At 45.0% G+C, this 26,088-nt stretch overlaps 1 protein-coding gene across 1 annotated transcript; it reads right to left on the bottom strand.

Moving 5' to 3' along the window:
* Positions 1-673: 673 nt before the first annotated feature.
* Positions 674-26,088, bottom strand: LOC144146180 (chymotrypsinogen B-like). The gene is made up of 6 exons (XM_077678149.1): positions 26,004-26,088; positions 25,514-25,697; positions 20,597-20,720; positions 3,265-3,424; positions 1,755-1,882; positions 674-1,080 (listed from the first exon to the last, which is right to left on the bottom strand). Exons 1-6 carry the CDS (start codon positions 26,062-26,064, stop codon positions 883-885), a joined length of 855 nt encoding a protein of 284 aa, XP_077534275.1. The 5' UTR covers positions 26,065-26,088; the 3' UTR covers positions 674-882.

The following is a 26,088-nucleotide window of genomic DNA, read 5'->3' as shown; positions in this document are numbered from 1 at the left end:
AACAGGGACGAGTGGTAAATGGTAGCAGGCCAAACGTCATGGCATTCAAATCGCGGACGCTCGAACAGGCACGTCATTTTGTTGACTGCTGCCTCTACGCTTATATTTTCTGCTAATTTATAGCGGCAAACAAGGCCGCTGAATCAATGGAATTTCAACAGAAAGCCTCCCTCAGGGTTCTCTACGGGACGATATACGGACAAAGCGAATTGAGTTTACATGAACTGCCGCACAATGGTGAAAATGGCTTTTTTGGGTTTTTTGCCGGAGATTGATTGGTGGCGGTCAGCGTACGCCACATATCTCAGGAAGCATAGACAGAAATTGTGTCACTTATTTCCAACATTCAATGCAGAACGTTGCCGAATTTTACAGATGTTGCTTGAAATTATCTTCAAGGAGGGAGACATCTTTTTTTCTCGCATTAAGTGTAAGCTTTCTGGCGGCGAGATAGCAATGGACGATGAAAGTTTTGAGTGTTTTCATTATTGGCTGCAGCTAATTTTTTTCTTTTATCGTAATAAATACTTAGGCAGGCCTGTTTCTTGCTGAACCCCAATTTCTGCCCTTGAATCGTATCAGGGCACAGAAGAGAAGCTGCAAGGAAAGGTTTGCTTGGATGCCACACCAAGAAAATCATCTGTGCAAGCAAATATATTATTAGTTCCCCAGAAATAGCCTTTATTGTCAAATATGGTCAATTTGCTGCCTGTGGACACCACGGGATCACTTTATTGAGATTGCCGGAAAGAGGCAAAATACAGCTTAAGCTTTGTTTGAAGTGCTTCTACCTGGTCACAGCAAATTGGGGCATGTACAAGCAAAATATTTATACAAAACCTGCAGGGGGAAAACTACGGGCCGCTACAAAACGTTGCGCTACTAGATACCACAAATGTTCAGCTTCGATGAATTCCGGTTCAAATAAGGCTGTATAAAATCGCTGACGTAGTGTGAAACCCTTGTTTCTGTCGCTGATGCGTCACGAAGATTGTTGAAGAACCTCAAACCAGAGTGAACGAGTCCAAACACGGTCCATGTCCCATTTTTGCCGTGAACCACTGGTCCACCACTGTCGCCCTAGGTAGTCGAAAATGAGATTTTAAGCGTCGCATTATGAAGCCACTGTACAATGCCTAGTGTATAATATAAAGTATTATAAATACAAAAAAAGTATCAGGCCCAAACCAGTAAACACAATTCGGGCATACCTCCCTTCTTTTACCGCTTCTAGATAATCAAAATTAGTTAACGTTTGTCCTTACTCCTACTGTAGAAAACGTAAGTTGCTAATTTGAATTGTTGGAATAATGATAAAATGAGAAATTACAGTGCGATGAGCGCACTGTGGCAATATTATTACATTATGGCCACTGCGATTAATAATAAGGTTAGATAAACGCCGCCCTAGCAGAATATTTTGTTTTATATCCTTGTGGTCATGTGGGCGAATTTCATCACGTGTGCGTGTGTTTTTTTAAGATAATCACCGACGTCACACTCACTTGATCTGATATGACGGTCTGCCGTCGTAGCTCTACGTGTGCACTTTTCTCTTGTGCAGGTGATTGATCATTTCATTCTGAATCAACACTAAGCAATTGTCGCCGATATGTCGTATGGATACGAATGTCTTTCTTGTAGCTTACCAACAGCTAGTTTTTTTTGTGCACGCACTTCTCACTAAAAGGAAGTGAATGGTTCAGCTAGGGCAAACCAATCACGGTAGTTGAACTACCTAAATGGATACTCACTCGTCGATGAATTCCGGTAACACCACGGACACAGATAAATCTGTCCCTGTTAACTATCGATTTCGAACACGGGACCTCTTGTATCAAGGCTTGTTTTAGTTCGGTGGGCTTTTCCTTTCTTGTAGTTGCTGTGAAAAAATTAAAATGCTTGATTATTAGGCCACATGCAACACTTAAGGAGAAACTGACAACCAGCAATTCTGTTTCACTTTATCTGAGAGATGGATTTTAAAAATGAGAAGTAGAAGAAAGTATTTCCATATTAAAAATGTCATCTGTCACCTTTGGCGTTATACAACTCCACTGTAAGCGACAAACACCACTAAAAAAACCTGCTGCCTCCTGCACTCGACGAAGGCTACGTGGGGACGCAGTCCTCTCTAAAAGGCGCAGTGAGATTGTTTTGTTTTTAAAAATAATGTCCCACACACTATTTTGTATATACAAAATGATAGCAGTCTCAAGGAGCTAAAACCTGACCGTTGAGGCAATGTGGTATTCAGCCTTTTACAATTTAACAACATGCTCCGACGTAAAAAAAAAAAACAGCCCGGATGTAGCGCCATTGTATTGCAACCTTGATTTTGTCTCGTCTCTAGCAAGGCGTTAGGGAATTTATGTTCAAACTGAGCCGCTGTCTTATTCATTTCCGTACTGGCACTTTCTTTATAGTGTCCGGTCTCCAAAGAAACAGTTCCCCACTGTTTTGAGTGCGCATATGACACCACTGGCCACGAAATCTCTTGAATACTTTTTGTGTGCCTGAATTTACGCATCACCAAGTTCAGGACAACCTAATAAATTCTGCTTACTGGTTGGTACACCTACGCTGTTCCCTAACAAGGCGCTCTTCATAAAACTGTCACCAACGGCTTCACACTGGTTCATCGGGTAATGCAACGTCCGCATTCGTTCTTAGATCATTCCTTGGACAAGACGTCTACTTTGTATTTCCTGAGAGAGTCATGTTACAGCTAGTAAGCGGGTTGTCTTTCTGCACAGTTCTACACACATAAATTAAAATATAGGCCGCCGTGCCACGCCAACCACGTACGGTGCGGGATTTAAACCTTTTACAGTGTGTACTTACTTAGGTAAAAGGGTTAATCATTCATTCAGTCAGTCAGTCAGCCTGTCTATCGCTCTGTCCATCACTCGATTGGCCACACGGATGAAAAATTAACGGCCAGCCAGTTTGTCAGTCAGTTGCAAGCGACGAACATATGTTACTTACATCCATTGATGTCTTTTGCTATATCGCAAAGATCGAGTATTTTGCAATTATACGCGATAGAGGCAATGCGATAGCGGCGTTCGGCAAAAAAGCGAGCACAACGTGTTTGTGCTTTTACTTTTTGTCGAGAAGATTACATGTTTGGGTGGCCTCATGGTTGAGTGTGTGATGTTGGAAGCTGGGCTCATTTTTATATGCTAATAGCATGAATCAAATCTGTGTCTTCACGGTTTTTTGTGTGCCATTAGGCGTTGTTGCGGATTATGTATCACTTACATGTGGTACGCCCCCATCCTGTGACGTGGTACGTAGATCCCATTGGCAGTGCTTCGCGATCACTGGGAAGACATACAGGAGATATGGCGTCAGAGAACTTCACTTTGTCCCGGAGCGTAATGATGGCGATGTCATTCAATTGAGGCCAGCTTCCTTCCTTCTATAAATTGAGGAGGGGAAATACAGAAAAAGAAAATTTAGGTGAATTCTTGGAAGCAACAAGTGCAGATTTATGTTCATTTTATGTTTTGCACGTGAGGGCAACATCGCAAGAAACATTAAAACCTACAATTGGTTGACGGGTTGACGCAGCCATGGCTTTCTGTGTCATAATTTTCTAACGAAGAACTGTTTCAACGCAAGATATAAACCAACTTTGTTAATAGCCGCTATTAGTTTATTGAGTTGCAGTTGGAGTGTAATGGCTAATAGGTCCCGAACATTTTCTATCGTAATCATTCATCGACACTAAAATATCAGCCGAAAGAATGTTTTCTATTGCGAGCTTTCGTGGTCACAGCAGTCCTCCCGATGTCTAGTCATAAATTTGCATCACAACAAGGAAGGTCGCGCAAAAGCTTGCTTCACCAGCGCTATGCGGTGACGTGAAAAATCCTTGCATGCGAATCATTTTTAAATAAGCCTAGTGAAAGGAAGCAGAAACGCACAGGACACAATCACTGGCAGAATTGCCTCCTTGCGTCACTGAGGGTACACGACAAATAGGGAGCAAGAAATCCATTGGGACTGCCAATACTTTCAGATGGACACTTCTGAACTTATTTCCTACTTATACTTTGCTGCACAATTTTGCCGTGCAGCTTATGTTTCGAACATGGGCCTTACTGTTGGATGGTGTTTGGCTTAAACCTTTAGCAATGTACATAGGGCATCGGCATTTGTAATGGACGGTCTTGTCACCATATTGCACAAATGGCTTTGACAACTTGTCCTGCTAAGTACATAAAAGAGAGTCGTCCACACAGAATCTTGTTGGCATGGCGACGTTTTCACATAAAGATTACTGAATCTTTTGTTCAGCTTGTGTTCGTTAGTACGCATAAGCGATGTTGTAAAAGCAGCATCATGTTTAGTATTGCTGGGTCGCTTCTAAAAATTTTTGCTCAAATGCCATTCAGTGACTTTTAATGTTCTACTATTAGCTATCAACGTAGCGCCGAAGCCTGGGCCGGACACTGGGAAACATTTATACCAGTATAGACCTTTATACCAGTTTTATACCAGTATAGAAGTAAAAGCACTCATCGGTAGAGAAACCTGGTTTTAACCTATAGTAAGACTAAGAAATTGTTCTGCTCATAACACGATACCAAAAGCCGCGCTACATGGGGCACTGGTATTGCAATGAAATTACAGAAATAATATCGTCTACAGCGATCTCCACTGAAGGGATTGAATGATTGTGGGGTTTAATGCGCCGAAGCTACACCCTGCTCTGAGGTGTGCCGTAGGGGAGGGCTCCGGAATCATTCTGTTCACGTGGGTATCTTTAACGAGTGCCGAAATATCGACCCTCGGGCGTTTCCGCTTTCCGCCTACGTGAGAAAACCCGCCACCATGGCAGGGACTCTGCGATGTGAGTAGACAGCGTAGTTGTTATATTAGCAATAAAAAGAAATTTCAAAATTGACGACAAATTGACTTCAAATTGGAATTGGGCAGTTCTTTATTTTTACGTTATTCAAGGGCGGGAAGTCTAGGCGAGTACTGGAAACAAAAGACGGTCGTTCTTACTTGCTATTTATTTCTTCTGTTCAGGTGTGCATGAACGCGTATAAGTATATTGGTATGCATATATGTATATATGTAACTTTACCTATGCGGTGTACATGGTCGTGTGGCGTTCTTCTATATATCTGCATATTGCGTTAAATTTGGTATAAAGACCAACATGTGGAATGAGAAAGGCTGTTTTTCCAGTTGTGATATTTTTGTTCAAACAATCACATGTTACTTATTGTATTTGATAGTGTATTCTTTTTATTTTTATGTGTGCAACGTGTATGCGCACGACGTCTTCTGCCCTGTTTGCCAATTTTTCTTAATATCTTTCCGTATTTTTCCTCAATGGGGAGTAGGAAACAAGTGAAGCTGCTTTTGGTTTTCGTTTTCTTTTTTCCCCCTTTTTTTCCCAGCTTTTTTTCCCGACATGCCCCAATAATATCGGATTGAAAATAAAGGAAATAATATTAATTTTATTACTGTCATTGAAAACACATACCTATTTACGTGCTGTAAAAATTGGAAGGTCCCCAGTATTTAGGAAGTAGACGACCATCGGGCTCACCGTTCCAATGACTGATGTTGTGGCCGGAACTTATTTGTTAGATTATGATTGAAAATTGTTCCTTTTGTCGGCTGAGGTAAAATTTTCTACATTTATCTTGTCGACTAAGCTTTGATTTTTGGCATGGTTAAAAAACCCCAGGTGTTGGAGCTGATTTCTGTTACCATACGTTTTTCCAATAAGACCTTGACGACTGATCAAAGTTAAAAATTGTGGGCATTGTCGTTGCCATCTATTCAGAAACGGCAAAACAATCAATCTGGCACCAGGATTGAGTCGACGTAGATAACTTCAATACTGTATAACGTTATATCTATATATCTTCAGGGTATCTATGCAAGACCAAGTGTTTGCGGGCTCAGCGCATCAGACGAACACTACCAGGAGCTTGTGCGGCAGCACATCCGCCGCCATGGGGACAGTTCCGCTCTTGTAGATAAAAGAAAACGATGAAAACTATAAGGCCCTTTATCAAGGTCAGAGTGCAAAAAACGGAAGCCCCATGGGAAGGCCTGAGGCCGAGCTTACACAGCGAAATATTAAGAGCTTTAGCCTAGCTGGTAGCATCCGCTAACGCTACGGCGGCGGCTCCCGGGACTCGTCTGGGCATTTGCGGATTCGTTCCCATAGGGTGGATTAAAGTTCCGCGGGCCATTCCTCGCATTTCCCGCGCATTCGTTCTGCTGAGGGGCGGCCTTCTCACCCTCCCCACGCGCGGATACCTAGTTGGGCCCCTGTAACCTGCCGCCGTAGCGTAAGCTTCTGCTAGCCGATATGCTGAAAATCTAAGAACGCAGTTCCAGGTAATAACGCGGTCGCGGAGTCGGCGGATGAAGCAACGGCAAGAAAACAATGGCGGACCATCGGCTTCCGTAGTGCGCAAAAATGTTGCGAAAGGCAGGTAGGAGGTACTCTCCTGGGCGCCACACCAGAGCAGTATAGAGGGGTTTGAGTGTGAAGGAGTTAGAGTGAATTCGCGTTAAAGCGAACTCGGTTAATGCGAATTCTCATTTGTGCCCAAAACGTGGGAGTATTTGTTTGATTTTCCATAATCCCAACGAAAACAAAATTCCCTGAAGACGAACAGCTTTGGACGTACTCTTCGGTTAAGACGAACAACTTTCGGCGTGACCACCACTGCTCGAGATTCTGGGTAGCAAACATGCAAGTCTGGGCTGCGTGCGGCGGGGAATTCACGTGACCAGAAAGAGAGGAAACTAAAAGAAAACCTTAGCGTGAAGCGAAGCAGAGGAAGTGCGGGAGCGAGAAAAAAAAAGACCCGAGCATGAAAGTGTCAAGTCTCCTACACTTCAGCCCCCAGAGCCAGCGACAAAGCAAATAAAAATCGAGTGAAGTCGCGTTTTGTGGCCGGTGTGCTCCCGCGGAGAGAGGCCCAAAACAAGGAGGATAAAAACGTTAGAAAAATTGACCACGGAGACTTGAGTTGGCGTACGTAGCAGCTCTCCTGACCCATGCCGTTTCTCAGCGGGAGCATGTGTGTTCGCTTCGGCTCTCGTCGTGACTCCAGCAGCGTCACCCCCGAGAAAGCGAGGAGTCCCCGCTTTGCCTCTGCTGGGTTGTCGCTTGAGGTAACGGGTGTACGCTTTCCGTCGCCGCTTGGACCTAATAAAACCAGGCAGGAACATTTGAAGACAGGCTTCAAAGAAGTTGCGCACTAAAATAATTGATTTCGTTTTGCCCTGTTATTCTTTTCAAGTCTTCTTCATTCCCCGTCTTGAAGGAAGATATTTGCATGCACTTGGGCGAGTTGCAGATTCTTTTTTCGGGAGATATTCTGATAACACGAAAAACTTGTCATGGTCCGTTCGAGATTGTCTTAGCGGGCGTTCGATGTATATGGTTTGCTTTGCATTATTAGGGCAGCTTCTCGCCCGCCGCATCCTCTGATTTCCTTTTAGGATCAAATAAATGCTCGTGCGAGGATACTGCTAGTACTACAGAAATATTTCATCGCCACCATCATTATCAGCCTCGTTGTGCCGACCGCGGGACAAGCGCATCTCCCAATAATCTCCAGCAAGGCTTAATCACGCGTAATTTCAGCACGTAGTGTAATTTAAACACGCAGAGTAATTGCAACGGGTAATTTATTGCCCATAACTTCAACACGTAGAGCTAATCCGTAGCAGCGAAGTGCGTATTAGTGAAAAATTTGCTGGAGTGAAAAATACCATACGACCACTCTGCGGCACCCGCTCAAACACCTAGGACAATACGGCAATCTCCCTATAGATGCGGTGTGAGCATTAGCTAAAGATCTCAGCTCTCGCAGGCTCCGCTGGAAGCCTGACAAGTTAGTGTTATTGCGATGCGAAAAGCGTCCGACCATTACAGCTCGTTCAACACGCCAAGCCTCAACACTTCAGTATCCCACAGCTTTGGTTTCGTGAGAGAGAACGGTGACGAATTCCTTCAGTATATATTGTACGTTGGATGGACCCTGCAGTTCGAGAAAATGCTGACGGCTCCTATGTTGTTTATTATACCTGAAGGAGAAAGCTAGAGCGGTGACCCAAAAAAGACACGCACAATTCTAATGGTTCCACGTTCGCTATGTTTCACGTTCATTGATGGCTCCGCACGAGAGGCGCAGCTGAGTGAACAGGGTAGCGGGACATATTGACGTAACCGTACACGTAACCACGCCCAGCGGCGGCACTTCAACGTCCTTCTTGCTCTTACGGTGACGGCAGTCTGAATGAATACGTATTTCTCCCTCTTTCTTTCGCGTTACTGCTTCTGTCCTGCTTTCATCCATACTTCGCTGCCCTCACCACTATACACCGCCCGGGCTTTACTTGCATTCGAAGAGCAAAGGGTTCTGTAGCAAGCTATTTTAGGGAGCATCCCTTTGTCGCTCCTTCGTGTGCTGAGCCGCGTCGCCGTTGTCGTGATCGAGCGAAGGATGGCTGGACCGACGAGTGAAAGAAAAAGCCAATGATGAAACAAAACGAAGGAGGAGAGTGTCTCGAAATTCGAAAGGGAGGCCGTGGCGGCGCAAGACAGCGCTCTCCGAATATGTGCGGTTGGGGAGAAAAGGGGGCAGTATGCGTTGCCCGAATGAGTCGCTCGATGGCGCCAAACTTGGCGAAAACGTGAGGGGCGTGCACGTGACTATGATGTGCGTCCTCTCAAGGCGCAGTTCGCGGTCCCTTTCTCAGACGCACTTCGCGCCACCGACGCAGAGGCTCATCACCGCTGCCGTCGAGAGAACTAACGAGTGAGTTCTGCCCGAGCCCACTGCTTCTTCGCCCAAATATCGCATTAGGGAGTATCGTAATTGCCAGCCAAGAACGGAAGTTCTCGGTGGAGAAAACAAAGGCATATATACAAGGTTCTCATTTTAAACTGGGAAGGACAAATGTCCTAGACGCAGCGGATGAGTAACATGCAGAGCTGAGTGACGCGGAAACGACTGCCACGGCGTTTCCAGGGAATTATTTACTCGAAACACACGAAATTTTAGAAGGATCCGATAGAGTTAGGAATGTTATCGATCAAACACGAGCATTCTGGTTAGCAACAGAAAAGTGACAACATTTAATTTTCCAACCTCGTACAAAATATAGCCCAACAAGCAGTTGAAAAAGCTATGGTCCCAAAAAACTGTCGCAGGAGCTTCTGGCAGAGGGATCATCCTCGGGTTCTTGAGCAGACGCAAACCCGCCCCCCCCTGGGAGCGTCGGCCTATGGTAGGGGCGTGAGAGTCTGTAGCTGCCTTATCCTTCGGCCTGCAACGTACAGCGCTCCAAATTTTTTAAGGGAGAGTGACCACACCCGTAGAGTCCAGGCTCCGCTGTCGCGGCACTGCTATCAACGGCGTGTTAAAGGAAAAGGAGGCAGAATGGTTCTTGAGTGTGCGGCACTGATAAATCTTGAGAGGTGTATCTTCTTTTTCTCTTTTATCTCGCAACCAGGGCCCGTCAGCAAGAGCTATTTATGGCGCCGCCACAATAGCGTACCACGGCTGGTCGGGGAGCACTCGAACTTTTCACGAACAGTTCGCCAAGAAAGCATATCAACGCTTGCTTTGTGCAGGCGTTACTTAAAGGAGCCATGAAGAGAAAACAGAAGTTTGTTTTATTCAAAAGATTATGTGTTTCATAGTACCCTAAGCGCTTTCCCGGAAGCAAATGATGGTGTATTCACAGAGAAATAAGGCAATTTAAGCCAAAATTTTAAATCTCCCGCTAAATTGCACATTTTGTGACGTGAACAATGGCGTCATACGAGCCGGTCCATGAAACAGATACTTAGTATGTCGACTCCATATAGCACCCACACGCGGGAATCAAACAGGAACCGGAACTCGTGCCGAAACCGAGGCGGCGGCCATTTTAAAAATACTAGTAAAACCTAGTGCACCCGCAGCCCTAGTCATAGAATCGCCTGATCAGGAGAACAAAACTCTCTCCGAGAAGCTCTGGCTTGCATTTAACAACCTCACACCACTTGAACGCTCAATGCTTCTAAGTGCACGAGCGGCAAGAGTTGTTGGATACGCGGATGGACCGGAAAGCGACCATTCCGCGATAACCACAACAGACGAACGCCCAGCCATCGGCACCGCTGCCTCGTCAGCCCCCTCGCGACGGACGAATACAGACTGGAACGTATGTGCCGTATTTTTATTACGGTTAATAATAGTTCAATTTCAGTAGCAGTATCGCTTATGCCAGCTGGCCGGTGTCGTGTATGGAAAGCCGTTCGCGCGAGCTCTCTGCTTCGACCAGAAAGATACGAGCGTCAATGCGCGGTGTGTACGGCATTTTTTTCCCCCAAGGTCAGAGCGCTTTCACGGCGATTTGACGAAGTCGGCAACGAGCGCCAGCATGTCCCAGGAGTGAGCTAACGTAAGGGTCCCTGCCGTAATCACTTCCTCGGAAAGGAAGCGAGCACACTCGTACTTCCTTTAGCTCTCTTTCTCCTCCGTTTGCAAAGTTCACAAAACGTAGCCACTTGCTTCGCCGATGTTGGTCGTTGGGCAGAACATGAAAGGAGATCTCCTCACCGGCGGGGATGTCGCACTCCCTCGACGATTTGGCCGTAGTACTGGGCATTTCAAAATGTAGCAACGAAATTTTATTGTAAAGTACTCAGTGCTTGTAAACTGGAAACGAGCTCCTAACAATAGCAGCAAGCCAACACGATTCCGAAACTGCGACGACTGTCACTATCTCGTCGCTGCTTGCTGTTCCTTACTCCCCTCGTTCCTATTTTTACCTTTGCTGGTTCGCGATATGACAGCCCACCTCCTGTGAAGGGATTACGATACCAAGCAAGGTCGCGGCTGTGCGTGCTGGGACGGTTCGTTGGCCCCGAAGAGCCTCGAACCCGAAAATTCGTCTGCGCGATGGTGGCGACGGCGAGATGTCGAGTTCGGCTGGCGGTAGTTTCGTACGCATTGGCGTACACGCTTGCGTGTTTATTCGGAACTTCAACCGTTCACTCCACCGTTCTTAGTGTCATAAAAGGAATGTGCAGTATGTTTAACGGGCATATACCTCACTATGCAAACTGGTAAGCCCTGCCTAACTTGCGTTTGCTTTTGCCGGCCTCCGCCAATCGCAGAGCATTCTCGTGTGACATCATAGGTTCTGTTGCGGGAAATGAGCTGGTGGGTCGCATGGTCATTCCCTTTTTTACTAATCATGTAGCATATTTGAGCGAAGTTTGTGTTAAAAGTGGTGTCAGTATGGTTCTAACGAGGCAATACTTCGAATGAACCAAACTTGTGTTTTCTCTTCGTGGCTCCTTTAAAGAGTTTCAGAAACACTTCTGATAAACACTTTCACTCTTTTCTTCGCGTCTTGAAGCCCTGAGGAAACTACAGGTACCGCCAGCATGAAGTGGCACAGCGTGATGTGTTCGTCTCAGCAGGTATACGCATTTAGTTTCCGCATTGCTTTCTTGGCTTTTTTTTTCAAAAGGGCTATTGAATGCGTTGATTTCTGCAACTGAAAGAAAGCCGGCCAATAACCATGACACCGCTGTAATGACGTAATTCCAGAGGTCGAAGAACGCCAAGTACGTTAAAGAGAGAAAAGGCTTTTGAGCCACTCTCTACGTTTTTTGACTGGCATTGAGCAAAATATTTTACTGGGGTACTTTGCGACCCCAAAGCTAATACCAGATGTGTTTGCTGACTATCCTCTGCAAATATTTGGGATTTCAAAAAAAGTTAAAAAACGTGTTACAGAGTCTCCTTAAGTCCGTTCGTCTGGAAGCGGTGCACTGTGATCCTTCGGTGACTCGGGTAACTAAAGCGTAATACTCCTTACAATACCTGGTTGTTGAAAGCTGTTTCTCGGTTCGTGATTTTTCCTTGAAGGTCTTGGTGTTCTCGTCGCTAAAACATTTCGCCACTTATTGGAAATCCCGTTAAGAAGACAGGCGCTTACGGCGTAATCCCTTTATGAAGAGCGGCGCTTAATGCGTAGCGTTTCACGTAGCTGGTGGCCACAACAATTACTTTTGTTGTCTCGACCCAGACAACGGGTGTACAAGGCCACTTTCGATCATTTGAAATATTCGTGATGGACGGCGAGTGGATATAGAAGTGCAGCGGCTTTCTTTAGAGGCTTTTTGCGCCCTGGCAGCGGCGGTAACATCGTACGCATTCGGTGGGGTGTAAACACGGCAACGAATATTTTACCGTAATTCTTCAAAGCGCACAAACTTTTGTAACTAATATGTGCGGCCATGGCGAGGGGATGCCTCGTTTGGGTTTTGGGGTCGAAGATTATTTGGACGAGTAGTGTTTTCCGGCCCAACGCAAGCAAGTTCTGCTTCAATGCCTCTGACAAGGAGACATTGTGTTCTAAAAGGCAGTGCAATATTCGGGAAGGCGTCCCCAAATCGGGCTTCGTCGCCCCCGTCATGAAGTGGTGGCGTGGTGATCGAGCAGCAAGGAAAAGTTGTGGCCGTGGTGATGACGACAAAAAGTTGCCTGGTGAGACATAAACAACGACGGCACAAGAACAGCACCCTTTCGGGCGAGATTACAGCATAACTCGAACAGAGCGACAGCTGCATCTAATGCTGTCAATGTAATCGGTTCTCCGTTCGGAAAAACGGCGTATTAATCACCGAAGTGCTAATGATCAGACAGCTTACATAGGGCTTTGCACGCGACACGACCACAGTACAGACACACACACTCTTTCATGACTTTGTTAGGTCCGGTTGTAGCACGGTCGTTGAGTCTGAGACAGGGGAAAGAGGATATAACAGCTCAGGCGCCTGTTTCACCGGGGCAAGTCTCAACACAAAGAACACTGTTTTTCGTATTCTGCAGCTGCAACGGCCTGATTCACCGCCAGCGGGACCGGCGCGTCAGGCTAATGTATTTAGATATTTGAGGAACACGGGCTTTCCGCAAAGCATAGGTACGTTGCCAATGTACACCCACTTGTAGCACGCGCGAACAGGGTAGCGGCGCGCTCAATCGTAACAAGAGTTGTAGGTGACATGCAACTCAGAATAATATGCATTTTGGCACCAGGTCCGTAACCCTCGTTGCGGCAACTGGCGCCAATTTTAAATATACCTTCACTCTTAGCCACTTATGGACCCTGTGCGGTGAGAGCGACAGCCGGCGGATCTGCGAAGCGCGTCTTTGCGACGTCGACTTAGCGGTTCTCGCATTTCTCGTCTGCTTCAGCCGGGCTCACCCTCCCTGCTGTTTCTTTGCACTGGGTTAACTTCTGATGCTTCTCCGCGCAGGACGTCATCCATGCGAAGCTTTTTATGATAATAAAAGACTTAAGATGGCATACACTCGCCGAAGGCGTGATTTAAAGTATGGTGTTTGATACCGCTCCGGAAGGAACTTTGCCGGTGTCACCCCATTCCCAGGAAGCCGGTGCTGGGCAGTGCGCGAAGACTCAGAGCTAGGAGTCAGCTTCTGTTACAGCAATCTTTCGAACAGAGGGAACAGACAGAGTATAATTACCGGCAGCAGTAAAAATTTAAGAGTAAAAAAATTCCAGGAAAGCGGAACTGCCGGCTTTGGCAGAAGGTGGTACAATTCCCGGTAACCGTATGTGATGTAAAACAGTTTTTGTAACTTTGACGGGGGGTGCAAAATAGTTTACCATATCACGGTACGTTGTCATGATATGAAAGTATGCCTAAATGCAATGTGGGGCGCAAAAATGCTGCTTGAGTTCAAGGTAACTTACTCTGTTTATAGGCGCGTGCGGACTTTATTCGAGGCTTATAAGCTTTAGGGAGGCCTATTCGGCCAAACGATTACCGTGTATAGAAAAAATATAGGAACACTATGTTTGTTGACACCTTGAGGTATGTTTTGGAACATTTCCCAAAGCCTTATCTCCCCAGTGTTCACATATGCGTTATACTAACACTGCATTCAAGAGGAGGAGAAGAAGCAAAGTTATTTAATAGTAAAATTGAGCTGGTTACTGGGCGAGCTACTCTGTACGGGACAAGAGGGTAAGAGGTGTCTGCAATTCATGTAACGTCATCCTAAGTAGGCAAGATTTTGTTCTTTACGCCTGAAGGGGTTGGAAAACAATAAAGAGCTCTTGGGACATTTTCATCGGTTTTGATTCTTGTTATACTAACAACCGGCATGTACAGTATTTATTGCGTTCCTCAGCGAGTGCGCCAAGATTTCAACACCGTAATCATGTTATAACTGTGTAGGTTAAGGTTCAGTTCGTTACGGTAAGGATGGTTAAGATAAAAACTCGGGGCGGAAAATCCGCCTTCGAGTACGCTGGACAGCGTTGTCTGCGGCGTTTCGTGGTGGAGTAGTACAGCCCTTCTGATTGCATCTGCATGCGAATAAACGAACGCACGCTGGGGATATGCACCTTCTTGCACGCAGCCATAACGAAAGCCAATGTCTGAAGTAGGTACTGTATGCCTTACAGCCTGCAGAAAATACCCACATGAACTTTTTGAGCCTCCTGAACATCCTCAAGCCACCTAATACGACGTTTGTGACGATGCAGAAAATTTACGCGTGTAAGGACCTGCTGCTTGGTGCGTAGCATTAGGCTGATGAGTCTTCATAAGAGGATCTCAAAAATAATATCAGGAAGCCGAAGCATTTTGTGTACTTATCGAGGAGCTCTTAGCGCTAAACATGAAATGGGCTAGAAAAAAAGGGCCCATCTCCCCGCGAGGGGGACTCGAGTAAATGCGTCGTATACGGGGTGGCTGTATTGCGTTAATGTTTAGTGTTTGGGGAGTTGGTGGTAGTGAATGCGTTGTATCAGCAGCTTCTTGACGTAGTTTTAATTAGTCAAGGGTATAAGGCGCGTTCGCAGCCTTTCATTCTGTGTCGGTTTTGTGGCGCAGTGGGAAGAGCCCCATGTACCTCGCGTTCCGCCAACACGTGGTGAATGCGTTGTATCAGCAGCTTCTTGACGTAGTTTGAATGAGTCAAGGATATAAGGCACGTTCGTAGCCTTCCATTCTGTGTCGGCTTTGTGGCGCAGTGGGTAGAGCACCATGTACCTTGCATTCCGCCCGCACGCTCGTGGGATCGAAACCAGGCGCCGGTAAGTATTATTTTTTTATATAGTGTATGGGGAGGTGTGCGGACATGTTGTTGAGAGCGAGGAGGGTAGCGTGATGCGGGAGAGGAGGAGTGGGGGAGAGGGCGCACCTGGAACGGCTGTTGCGGACGCCGAGGCACGCCGACAACGCCAGGGTTAAAGATATACTCTGCATTTAAAACTAGTTACTATCATCTAAGTGATGCTCTGAAGAAAGTTGTTCCCTCTCTCCTCGTGTGTTGTAAACGTGTGAGGGATACGGCTTGAAATTATACGGAGGTGTGAGGAGCTGGCAAAATAACTGAATTACTGGAAATGCCATTTTGAACGCAGTAAAGCACCAAAGCGGGTGATTTATAACGCAGGCACTGCTTCCCTACTAAAGCGCACAGCAGCGGCGCGAGGGTAGCAGATGACAACGGCGCCTGTCGCTAAGCCGACGTCAGAGCCACGTGGCGCCACTCAGAAATTTCACCACCAATAGAAAACGAGAAAATCTGGTTATTCAGCTCATGCTCCGCGGTGTCATAATCACTGAATTGAAATGGGAAAACGCTTGCAATAATTTATGGTCTCCCGCTCCAGAGAACCGATACTTTGACATAAAGAATGTGGTTACCCTCTGCCGAAACGAAAACGATGGTCAACGCAAAGCTTTCCAAAATAATTGCAACCCCCTAAAAATAATTCAAAAGCGAGCGGACCCACACGTCAAAAAATGTATTATTTGTAGGGACGGTTTAGTGCACTGCGATTGTGCTCACTCGTGCTTTAATCGTATGAGAATTCTATGACTTCCCCTAGCGTTCAACCATCGTCGTGATTAGACGGAATGGGGATTTTCTGTCTTATTTTGCACGTCTATGCACAGTTCACAAAGTCCACCCTGCTCCCATTGTGCATCTGTGGGTAATAAAGAAAAGTGTCGGCATGGGCGATCACATAGACATCGGCTTCATAACACGAGGGGCCCAGGTTCGATTTTCACCCCACTTCTTTGCAAGTGGGTGATTGTACATAACGTTGTATTCGGTCCATTTTGCGCCCATGTTGTTGTATTTAAAATCTCCTGCTAATTGGCTCATTACTTTTTCGTTCCAGAGTTACAAAATAGCTTATTATTTTTTGTTCTCTAGAAACCTTATCAGCGCAGCGAAATGAGAAATATTTTATGTAAACTAAAGCACCGCTCATTTTTTTGCACTGTGAAATAAATATTAAGCTGTAACAGAGTGGTGAGCTGGGCAAGTTGGTATGGCGTCATTCTGGACAACAGCGCGGAAAAAGACGTGGACGAAAGGAACCGACAGGACGAGCGCTGACTCACGACTGAACTGAACAACTGACTCACGCTGAACTGAACTGAACAGGACAGGACGAGCGCTGACTTTCTCTGAACCCGAGTAAAAGTGCAGGGACGTCAAAAGCTTCGCTTTAAACGGAACAGTTGCGCGTAAAGTTGTACATAGAAGTGCCACCGATTTCAAAGAGTCATGGGGTTCAACAAATACTCCAATGAATTTAAGAGTGTGGAGGCGAAAGGCAGCCTGGGGTATCGTCTACCACGTAAAAGACGCGCTAAAAAATCCACGCGAGATCGCGAAGTCACAGGAACAGTAGTTGAGAGCCTGTGTAGTTAAACGTGGCAAGTGACTACGAAAGCATATAGGATTCGAGGGACGTACAAAGAAGTCACCCAGGCTCTAGCGCGTGTTGCGGCACCGAGACCATGTTGCTGATATCGAGATTTCGCTTTAGGGTACTGCTTTTATAGATTTGGGCTACTTGGGCTACTTGGGTTTTTCTTGTGCTACATGGAGGCGGAAATTTTGGTTGTGTGTCCGTCTGCATGTTTCTGTCCCTCAAATCATCCCCTCGGCTATAGCTGACGTATACGGTGAACGAGACGTTTATATACGCAACGCTACTTCGAAACTTTTAGTTCTGGTGACAAAGTTCATACTTGTCAAAAGTGTCAAGCAAAAGAAATAAAAAACGTTACGAACATCTGAGGCGAAACATCAATACATATGTTATATTTTTTAGTGTTACTATATGAAGAAATACACCGATGGTTGATTTTCGCGATAGTGAATGACGCAATACAGCCACTGTATCAAAAATAGCCCATTCAGGAAAAGGCAACACTGGCCGCACCATTGCGGTAACGCCAGCCGTACCGCTGCGGTACTCCTCGTGCTGCCTGTCAGCGGCCCTGGGTACACGCGTTGGTGTGTTTCCTACTACAAGTGCCATATGGCGCGACCAGTATTGCACAATGTCCGGGGTTCGTTTGGTACTCTTATTATACTCACATTGTAATCACTCGTGCTATACTGCACCCATTGTGCGCGAAGTGAAACGGGGAGAGCGCACAATGTGTGCAGTACGACCCGAGTGTTATGGTAAATAAAACGTGGTTAGTTTGCTAAACACTATGGTGCAGAAAACTTGTTTTTCAACCACTTTGACGTTTATAACTTCAAACCTTGCATACAAAAACCATTCACTCGAACAGCTGATCAGTTTTAGGAATCGTTGCCTGGAGGGTAGCGTTCCTGATTGCAACAACCTTTGGCATAGGCTAAACGCTCGAGCCCAATAGCCGCATAATAAATAATGCAGAAGAGTGTATATCGCACATACCCCTAATCCACGGCCACTCGATGGAACAGCTCGCAAGCACCACAAAAAAGCTTGAGTAAAAGAAACTACTTAAATAAACGAACACGTGTTAAGCAGTTACTTTATTTATTTCCAATATAATTTAGGCACGATTCTTGGACCAGGGCTTCATCGGTTATTGCGAAAGAAGCCACCTTGATCCCAAGCGTTCAGTTACCAGCTAGCAAACGGCTGGCTGGCTGGTGTGTCCACTGACAAACACGACATTTTACTGGTCGCAGCCACAGTTCTGGCAGGGCTAATAGAAAACAAAGTGCGTATTTCTACGATACCACCCACAATTGCATCACTCCTTGACGATGTTGTAAACGCCGATAGGAGTAATTACGCACTGCAATCTCTGATCTTTGCTTATAAAATAAATTGATTTCGGAACACTTTTCCTTCTATCATAAACGACGCCCCTCTTAGGTAAGTTAGCTTATTGGTATATAGCTCATGGTACCAAATATATGATATTCGGTCTCACATACTTCTCGCGAGAAGGGCCCCAACCCTCTGGTTTTCGTTAGAACACAAGGTGAAGTAAACAGTGATTTTGCTTCTGTTTTTAAATTTGATGTTCACGACAAGACCGCTTGAAAATTAACCGAATAGAAGGCAGCCCTTAGCATTTTGGCTCGACCGACCGCAATGAGGTGTTGAGCTCTAAATCATGCCTATAGCCCGACGTCACATGAATACATTTAGTACGTTTACTTTGGGTGCGGCTGACGAGCTAATAACTGAAATCTCTAAATGAAGAAAAGGATCTATGTGTATAATTAACATTAATTTAGCTTGACGTTGAAGATACGACGTTCCGAGCAATGTCATGTTTAGTTCGTGAAAAGGTGCGGCACGACGTAATACCACGGCCTCGAGCCACCACCTAAACGCATAGCTTTCGCGCTCAGTTGTTTAACAACACTTGCACGAGTGAGTTATAATATAGAAAATCCAAGAAGCTTAAAAAACAGCCTTCGCAGCGGGGTTTCCTAAGTTAGGCTTCATGTTTTTTCTTGCAAATGGCAGATGTATACTACTAGGTTCTTGGCAATAAAACACAGCTAGGAAAGTAGGTTGCTCAGTCATGAAGTGATCCCCCGTAATTATATTTGTGAACAGCGCACCCGCAAAATTAAAAAAAAAACGCTGATAAGCACATAAAACTTTTGTGCGCCATAAATTAAACATGAATGTAACAAATGTCTTTATAGGAATTCCTTGATTTAACGAAGTTTATCAATTTCTCGTTGCCACTTCCTTTGAAGCCCGTGAATTTGCGACCTGTAAGTAACAAAACGTTGCGGCGGGTAACCTTGACATGACGAAGTCAACAAGCTGATCAGTCAAGGTTTTTGGCTCTTCTGTGGTAAAATAGATCGAAGAAATTAACTAACTTACCGAATAATAGCACTACTGTTAAGAGCCAGCAGCCACGACAACGTCCAGAATCGCCAAAAAAGAAAATTCGTTATTATAATGATGATCAACGGAGTGGCATGCACCATCCCACAGCTAACGTAGCATCTACTTGTGCTTTTCCTTGTTTAGCGTGACACCACATAAAGTACGAAGAGTAACTACACTTTCCTGTAGTACCGCAAATTACCATGCGTTTCCACGTGTGAGTGCGCTCTTTTTTCGATACAGATTTTAGGCGGCAAGCCCGTCCTATCGACATGAAGTCGCGCGTCTTCACAACTATCTTTCGTAGAGGTTCGTCGGTGGTCAGTTCTGCTGCGAAAAAACGAAAAGTTGTGTCTTTTCAGGACAAGCTCACAATTTTAAATGGCGCCTCTACCAGCGAGATCAAGAATGTCTCCGCCTTGTTGTGTATCCCAGCAAGCACCCTCTCAACAATTTTGACTTATGTATAGTACATAAGGTACGCAAAAAACGCCCTGGCAACACATGTTTGGTTTTTGAAACGTGTTAAGGCACCGAAAAGTGTCAAGGGGAAGGTTATATTTAAAAATATATGCGTTTGTGAATACCGGGGTTAGTGAACTTGCTTCTTCTGAGAGTGCCTAAGCTCGTGCGGAAGCAGCAAGCGGAACTGACGCAGTTTTTGACTGTGAAAAGATCAATGAAGGGTGAGTTCACATTCACTGATGTCTGTCCTTTTAGCTTTGTTTCTGCTTTATTTCTGCGAGCCTTCTCTCGAAATCAGCATGTAACGGAAAATTCCGAAGGCCTGTCAACTTCGTTACACCTAGGTTTAACTGTACATATAAATCTATTCACTATTGCGCACCGAAGGATTCACGGAAAATACACGTGCTCGTACAGAGACGAAATGTGTTGTTTCATTGATTGTAGGCTTTAACGAGCCGACGCAACGGAGGTGATGAGGCGTGCCGTAGTGCAGAGCTCCGGATTATTTTGACCACCTGATGATCTTTAATGTGCACTGAAATCTAGTACACACGGGCGTTTTTTGCTTTTTGCCTCCATCAGGAAAGCGGCCGCCACGGCCGGGAATCGAACAAATGACCTCTTGCTTAATAGCACAACCCCCTAGCTTTTGAGTTACCGCGGCGGGTGAGACAAATCGTCGCTTCGTAGATTCAGAAAAACCGTTTTGTATAATAGGGCCTAACGTGAAGCCCTACAAAAGAAGTTTTTGTTTCAAATTTTAAGATATTTTTTTATCGATTAGTGCAAGCTCTACCTGCGCATATTAATACACCAGCAACGTTTTTATTTGTTTCTCGTTACAGCTTGTATGTCATTTCTCATCATTGTTTTAACCCCTCATGTCATCTTTCGGCGCTATATGGAAGTATAAAACGGAGCAACTCACTCGGTCGCAAGGATACTGAGGGTGAACGCAGACTTCTTTGACCTTGTGCACAGATTCACTTCGGTCTCTTCTGGCGCGTTTGTGAGACCCCAGATGCACAGTGAAGTCGGTATCTCTTTCTGGACTGGAAAGACAGAATAGATAGTTGATATTCTAATGGCTACCGTACAACATCGCCATTGCCAGATTTGTACAAACTTTTCCCTTTGCTGTTAAAAAGACCAGTAATTCTTCTGTCCCAAAAATCTTTATTTTGAGTTGTGCAAGCCTTAAAGGGAGCAAAAGGTTGTCGTTTAATGGTCAAGATGGTTTAAATTATACAATGAACTGTTGTTCGCAAACTTTGTGTAGGCTACAATTGAAATCAACCAATAGGGGAAGCAGGCGAAACGCCAGGTAAAAATATGGCTGATTGTCACAAATACGTCTTACATAAGATGCAGTATACGGCCAGTGAAAGTGGAGGTTCGATATTTTCAAGAAGATTAATGCGTAGCATTCTTCGCCGAGTACCACCACATCCGGGATTAGGTAACGCCCAGAATATCTACAAAAATGCACAATTGACATTAGTAACACATTGAATCGGTATAATAGCGTAAATGGAGGTTCTTGGTCGAACGGAGTCTTTGAAAACCAGAAAAGAACAAAAAAGAAACATCTAAAATTCACAAAAATGAACTTGCAAAATCAATAATATGTATCCCTTGCATCTCATCCAAAAACACTACCGCAAAAATAAATACCTGCGGAAAAGAACACTGAAAATAAGAGTAAAAATGCGGAAAAAGAGCACGCCACACAACGCCCTGAATTTTCACTAATATGCATATTTGACGAAGTAACCCTTTAAATCGGTATAATGGCGTAATGGAGAGAGTTGACCCAAAGGCATTTTTAAAATCCAAAGAAGAGAAAATTATAAAAAATAATGTATCTTTAGATAAATGAACTGACCAAAATGAAAATACCCATTACAGAATTGGACGCGAAAACACGAACGCAAAACTAAAAAGAAAGGTGGGAAAGAACGTTGCAAATGGCAATGATAGAAATCGCGAAGAAGTGGCAATTCAGCACTACGCCTCTCATCTGTGGAAAAGTACATAATTAGCTAAAAAGCAATCGTTAAAGGAGTGGATATTTACGCAATCGGAGAAAATAAACAGACAGAACATTAAAACAGTAAAGTAAGCTACGTATGCGTCTACTCGTAGCCAAACCTGTGTGTAAAAACACCGACAATGTAGATAAACAGCATAAGAATGCTGCACATTACTCGACAATTCTCTGAAATGTGGCGATTTTTAGTGCGTCCTAATTTGCTGAGATGCGGCTTCGTGACTATAAACGTTTTTTTATTAGCCTTCACATCAGACACTCCCGTCAAAAAGAAAATATTTATTGTGAGAAAGTGACTTATTCAATTAGTGAATTTTTTCATCAAAATTATATACCATGATATGTCTCGTGTGTTTTTGCCTGAGGCCATTTTTGTTTCTGTCGAAGCATGGACTCTCGTTGTGGAAGCCATACAGTTAACTTTTGCAGTAAGGATGCCCAGGTATGCCCTGCATGAGCTACGGTAGTTTAATTTCATTCCATCAAAAAGCAGGTGCCCGCAAGTTTTGAGAGGTGATACAATTCCCCTTTGTCGCTAATATATGCTTAATTGTTGAGGCTAATATAGTGTGTTCTTCAAGGTTGCTTTTTCATTAGCCCGTGAAGTTCACATACTGGCACTGGCTTTGAATAATAAAAAAAGGTGGGAGCACTGCTTTGGCTGCGAACTACGGCGCTCGGTCTTCAACAGCGTAAGGAATGTGTGGCTGCCAATTCGTCTCGTGCACCTCTGTTTGTGGGTAAGTGTATTGACATTTATTTAATACAACGCCATCTGGAAAAGGTAAAGGAGAAGAGCTGTAATATTATTCTATAAAAATGAACCGCTGATCACGTTATAAACACGGAGATAGTATTGGTTCTTCGTCTGAATGAGCAAATGACATCTTTGGACTGAGGTAACATGCGTTGGGCGTGGCAGAAGAACCGGCAACTTTTTTCCTCATCACGACGAATGAACCGAAATTTTGCAGTCCTCCAGATTGGTGCCATATGAAGACTTCGCCAAAGGTGCGTGGAATTCACTTGACTGCGCTCCACACATGATAGCTCAAAACGGTTAGGTTATTAGAAATTCCGGCGTCCTTAGCAAAGAGCTACAAGTGCCCCAAAGGCGCACCACACTGAAGGGCTACCGATAAAATTTGACAACAAGGGCATCGCGACAGAAGAGAGTCCAGACAATGGTATCTTGACTCGGCGGCTGCTGACGAACGGTTACATAGTGTTGTAAAGAAGTTGGAACAAGTCAAAAAGGTTAGGTGTGCAACGTCTGCAGGGAGCTAGTGATAGCGAGCCCTCCTAAAATCAGCCCTTTTCCTTTGAACATCCACGGCTACACAAAGTATAGACAATTTCAGGAAGCTCCACCCCCTTTTGTTATTGGAGTGGGAACGCCGATATATTTACAAACACGTCTCCCCAAATTACACGAACTTTACCAAGGAAGAACAAACAACCGAATTTTTGTAACATGACCACCACAGTGATTTTGTAGAAACTGCCCATATCGAAAGTTGGAAGGGATTACAAGCATAACAGTGCCCATTCTATGATACTTCTTACACTGGTTTTTTCTCAGATCCTCTGTCATTGCCTCAGATTGGATGTATAGACAAGAAAGGTTCTATTGTATTGATTGCGTGGTTTGGGCTTATAATGGTGTTCTAAAAAACCAAGCACACCATAAAAAAACACAGTTCCAATGGTCACAATTGAACCTGGGTCACTCGCGTTACGAGAGCGACTTCTTCCTATTGGGCCATTCGGACACGGTTTTCAATCGCCAAGCCCTTGAAGGTGATCTTGCGCTGCGTCTTTCTCACGGACGCTGCCGTTCCCAGGCCTTACTTCACGCTAGGAGATGAGCGCCTGAGCTGACATGGGTGCACCGAAGACTCATGTCCCCATTTACCGCAGTGAGGTTTGCACGAACAATGCCGTTGATAAGCTGCGCCGCATGCCGAGAGATGAGCCATAGATTTGAAAGATGCTGAGGACTATACCGTACAGCAGGCACGTCAGTGGAGGTGAATGTGTATGTGATGAAGTAATTCCTTGCGTGATTAGGGGTGATTCTTCATCTGGCGCTTGTTTGGTATGGTTTTGTTTCATGATAAGGTCAAGCTCAGCCAGCGAATGGCGTTGGGTTCAGTTTGTGTCGTGTCAGGCTTTGGGTCGGAGTTGATGGGCCTCTGAGCATTGTTTCGGTTTATGCTGACTGGTGACAAGCTTCTGTGCACCTTTGTTATATTTAGGAGAGGGACTGGTTAGTTTTTATGTTTCACTGCAGTTCAACTCCGAAGCCCTTCATTTCCAAATTACAAATATCTGCCTTTGCCGTTTTATTATATCAATCAGGTATCTAGGGAAACCCCACCCGTGTCCTACGGTTCGTATTTGGCGCTTCTCGTTTTAGAAAAGCTACTGTGCAGCCTATTGCGAATAAACGGAACCACGATATTCAAAAGCAGTTTCACACAACAATGTTTCTGAAGATAAAGTGGACGGAAGCCAACTGCTTTTTCAATTACTGGAAGTATTTTTATGGTGTATACCAGTCGTAAGTATCTCCATGGAGAAACCCTCGTCGTCTAGCATACCGAGAAAGGTATTTTACCCTGGATAGTGTTCTTTATCAGATACACAGTTACGTTGTGACGAAGACAGCAAAGTAAATCCATTGTCTTGGAAGTGGAATCAGTATCGATGACAGGTGATAAACCCAAACATAAGGCCATCGTCCGCATTTTGGGTGATGACGCTGATCACAGAACAGATTATATTTGCCTTGCAATAATTTCAGTGGCGCAGTATAAGGCCCGTGCCCCATAGGCGAAAAATGTGGTGGGGTGGCTTTGACACGCCTTACGAAGAGCTCTTTTTGGAGGCACCTTTTCTCGATTACGTGGCTGACAATACCACCACCAGGTTGTACGAGGTGAAATGCTTGCATCTGGGTAGCTCCGATACAGTCGTTGCCGTTGACGCCATATTAGCTGCCCGCGTGCCCTTATTTAATGAGTTTATGGATGTCTTAAAATATTGCATTATGGCTCATGAAAATCAACTTGTAGTTGTCACACAATGCCGGCCAAAATATTGCACAGGAATGAAGCATCTCATGCGGTGATCATCCATTTTTTGATTGATTGAGGGCATCGCTTAGAACCATGGTAAAACGTAGGAAGTTCATTTTGCCCATTTATTCTTATTCGGTGCGGCCACGCTGCAGCGGTCGTATTTATATGTTGTTTGTATCGCAACACAACATTACTCAGATCAGTCTGGCAGTACAACGTGACCGCATAATTTTCTGAGTAGAAGCACTTAGAATACCAGTGATTGTATTATTATATTTATACTAGGTTTTCTCCCCAATTTTTCTCTTCTAAGTCTAATGTCCCTAAAGTTCAGTGCACAAATACCTCTAAAGTTTAGTGCACCACTGTTACCTTAGTGCCTTGTTACCTTAGTGCATCATTGGACGGGCTTAGGCTGACTAGGAAAAACTGAAGGCCCGAAATTGTTGTCTGGCGGTTCTTACTCTTGTAACGTGTTCTACAGTGAAAATGCAGTTTTGAGTGGCTATTGCGAGCGAAAATAAAAGATCTTACGCCGCACAGACACTGTTAATTGTACTCGATCGTTACCATTTTCTGCTGGAACATTGTGGCAAGGAATAGTTATTAGTGGCTTTTACAGACTCTACACTCAAGAAAGCCAAGTCAGGAAAACCTACGACTTCCACTAAAGGAGTCGCTATGTACCTAGTTACAAAAAGGTTCAACTCACCAGAAGCAGTGGGCAGCCGTAAGGACATGTCGGTCACTGATCAAAGCACCCCCGCAGAAATCGGCACCGTTACTAGCGTACAAGCCAGCCATCCATGGCCAGCTGTGAGGAATGGCGACCTGGCCTCCGAAAACTCGGTCCCCGGGTTCCACCACGGGCTGGACTGCAGGGCGACCGCATTGCTCTGCCCAAGGATAATGGTAAAGTACGCGTTATTTTAGAGTTAAATACCGGCATCCACATAACCTGCTGGTTTTCGCAGGCAACACGCCTAAAAGAGAGATGCTTTTTTTTTACGTGGGCCCATGTGTGTACGATTCATTTCAAAAGATGCAGTTGCTAGAATTAGGAGATTCAGCTTAGTCTATGGCGCAGGTATTCCTGCTGTCATGCGGATGGCTGCGGATTCGTGCTACAGCTATTAACCTTTTTCAGCAAAGGAAAATTTGAAGGCTGTAATCACATTATTGTGTTTAAAAAAGCGTCTCACCGTTCTGAGTGGCCAAAGCAGCACCAAACAGCAGTAAGGACAGCAAAACTGCCTGTCCCATACTTTCTCTCGCTTCTCTGTGTCG

Source organism: Haemaphysalis longicornis, unplaced genomic scaffold, assembly GCF_048455015.1.
Source record: "Haemaphysalis longicornis isolate Haplotype H1 unplaced genomic scaffold, Haemaphysalis longicornis Haplotype H1 scaffold_7, whole genome shotgun sequence".
Taxonomy (NCBI): domain Eukaryota; kingdom Metazoa; phylum Arthropoda; class Arachnida; order Ixodida; family Ixodidae; genus Haemaphysalis; species Haemaphysalis longicornis.
This window is presented reverse-complemented; position numbering and strand designations above follow the sequence as displayed.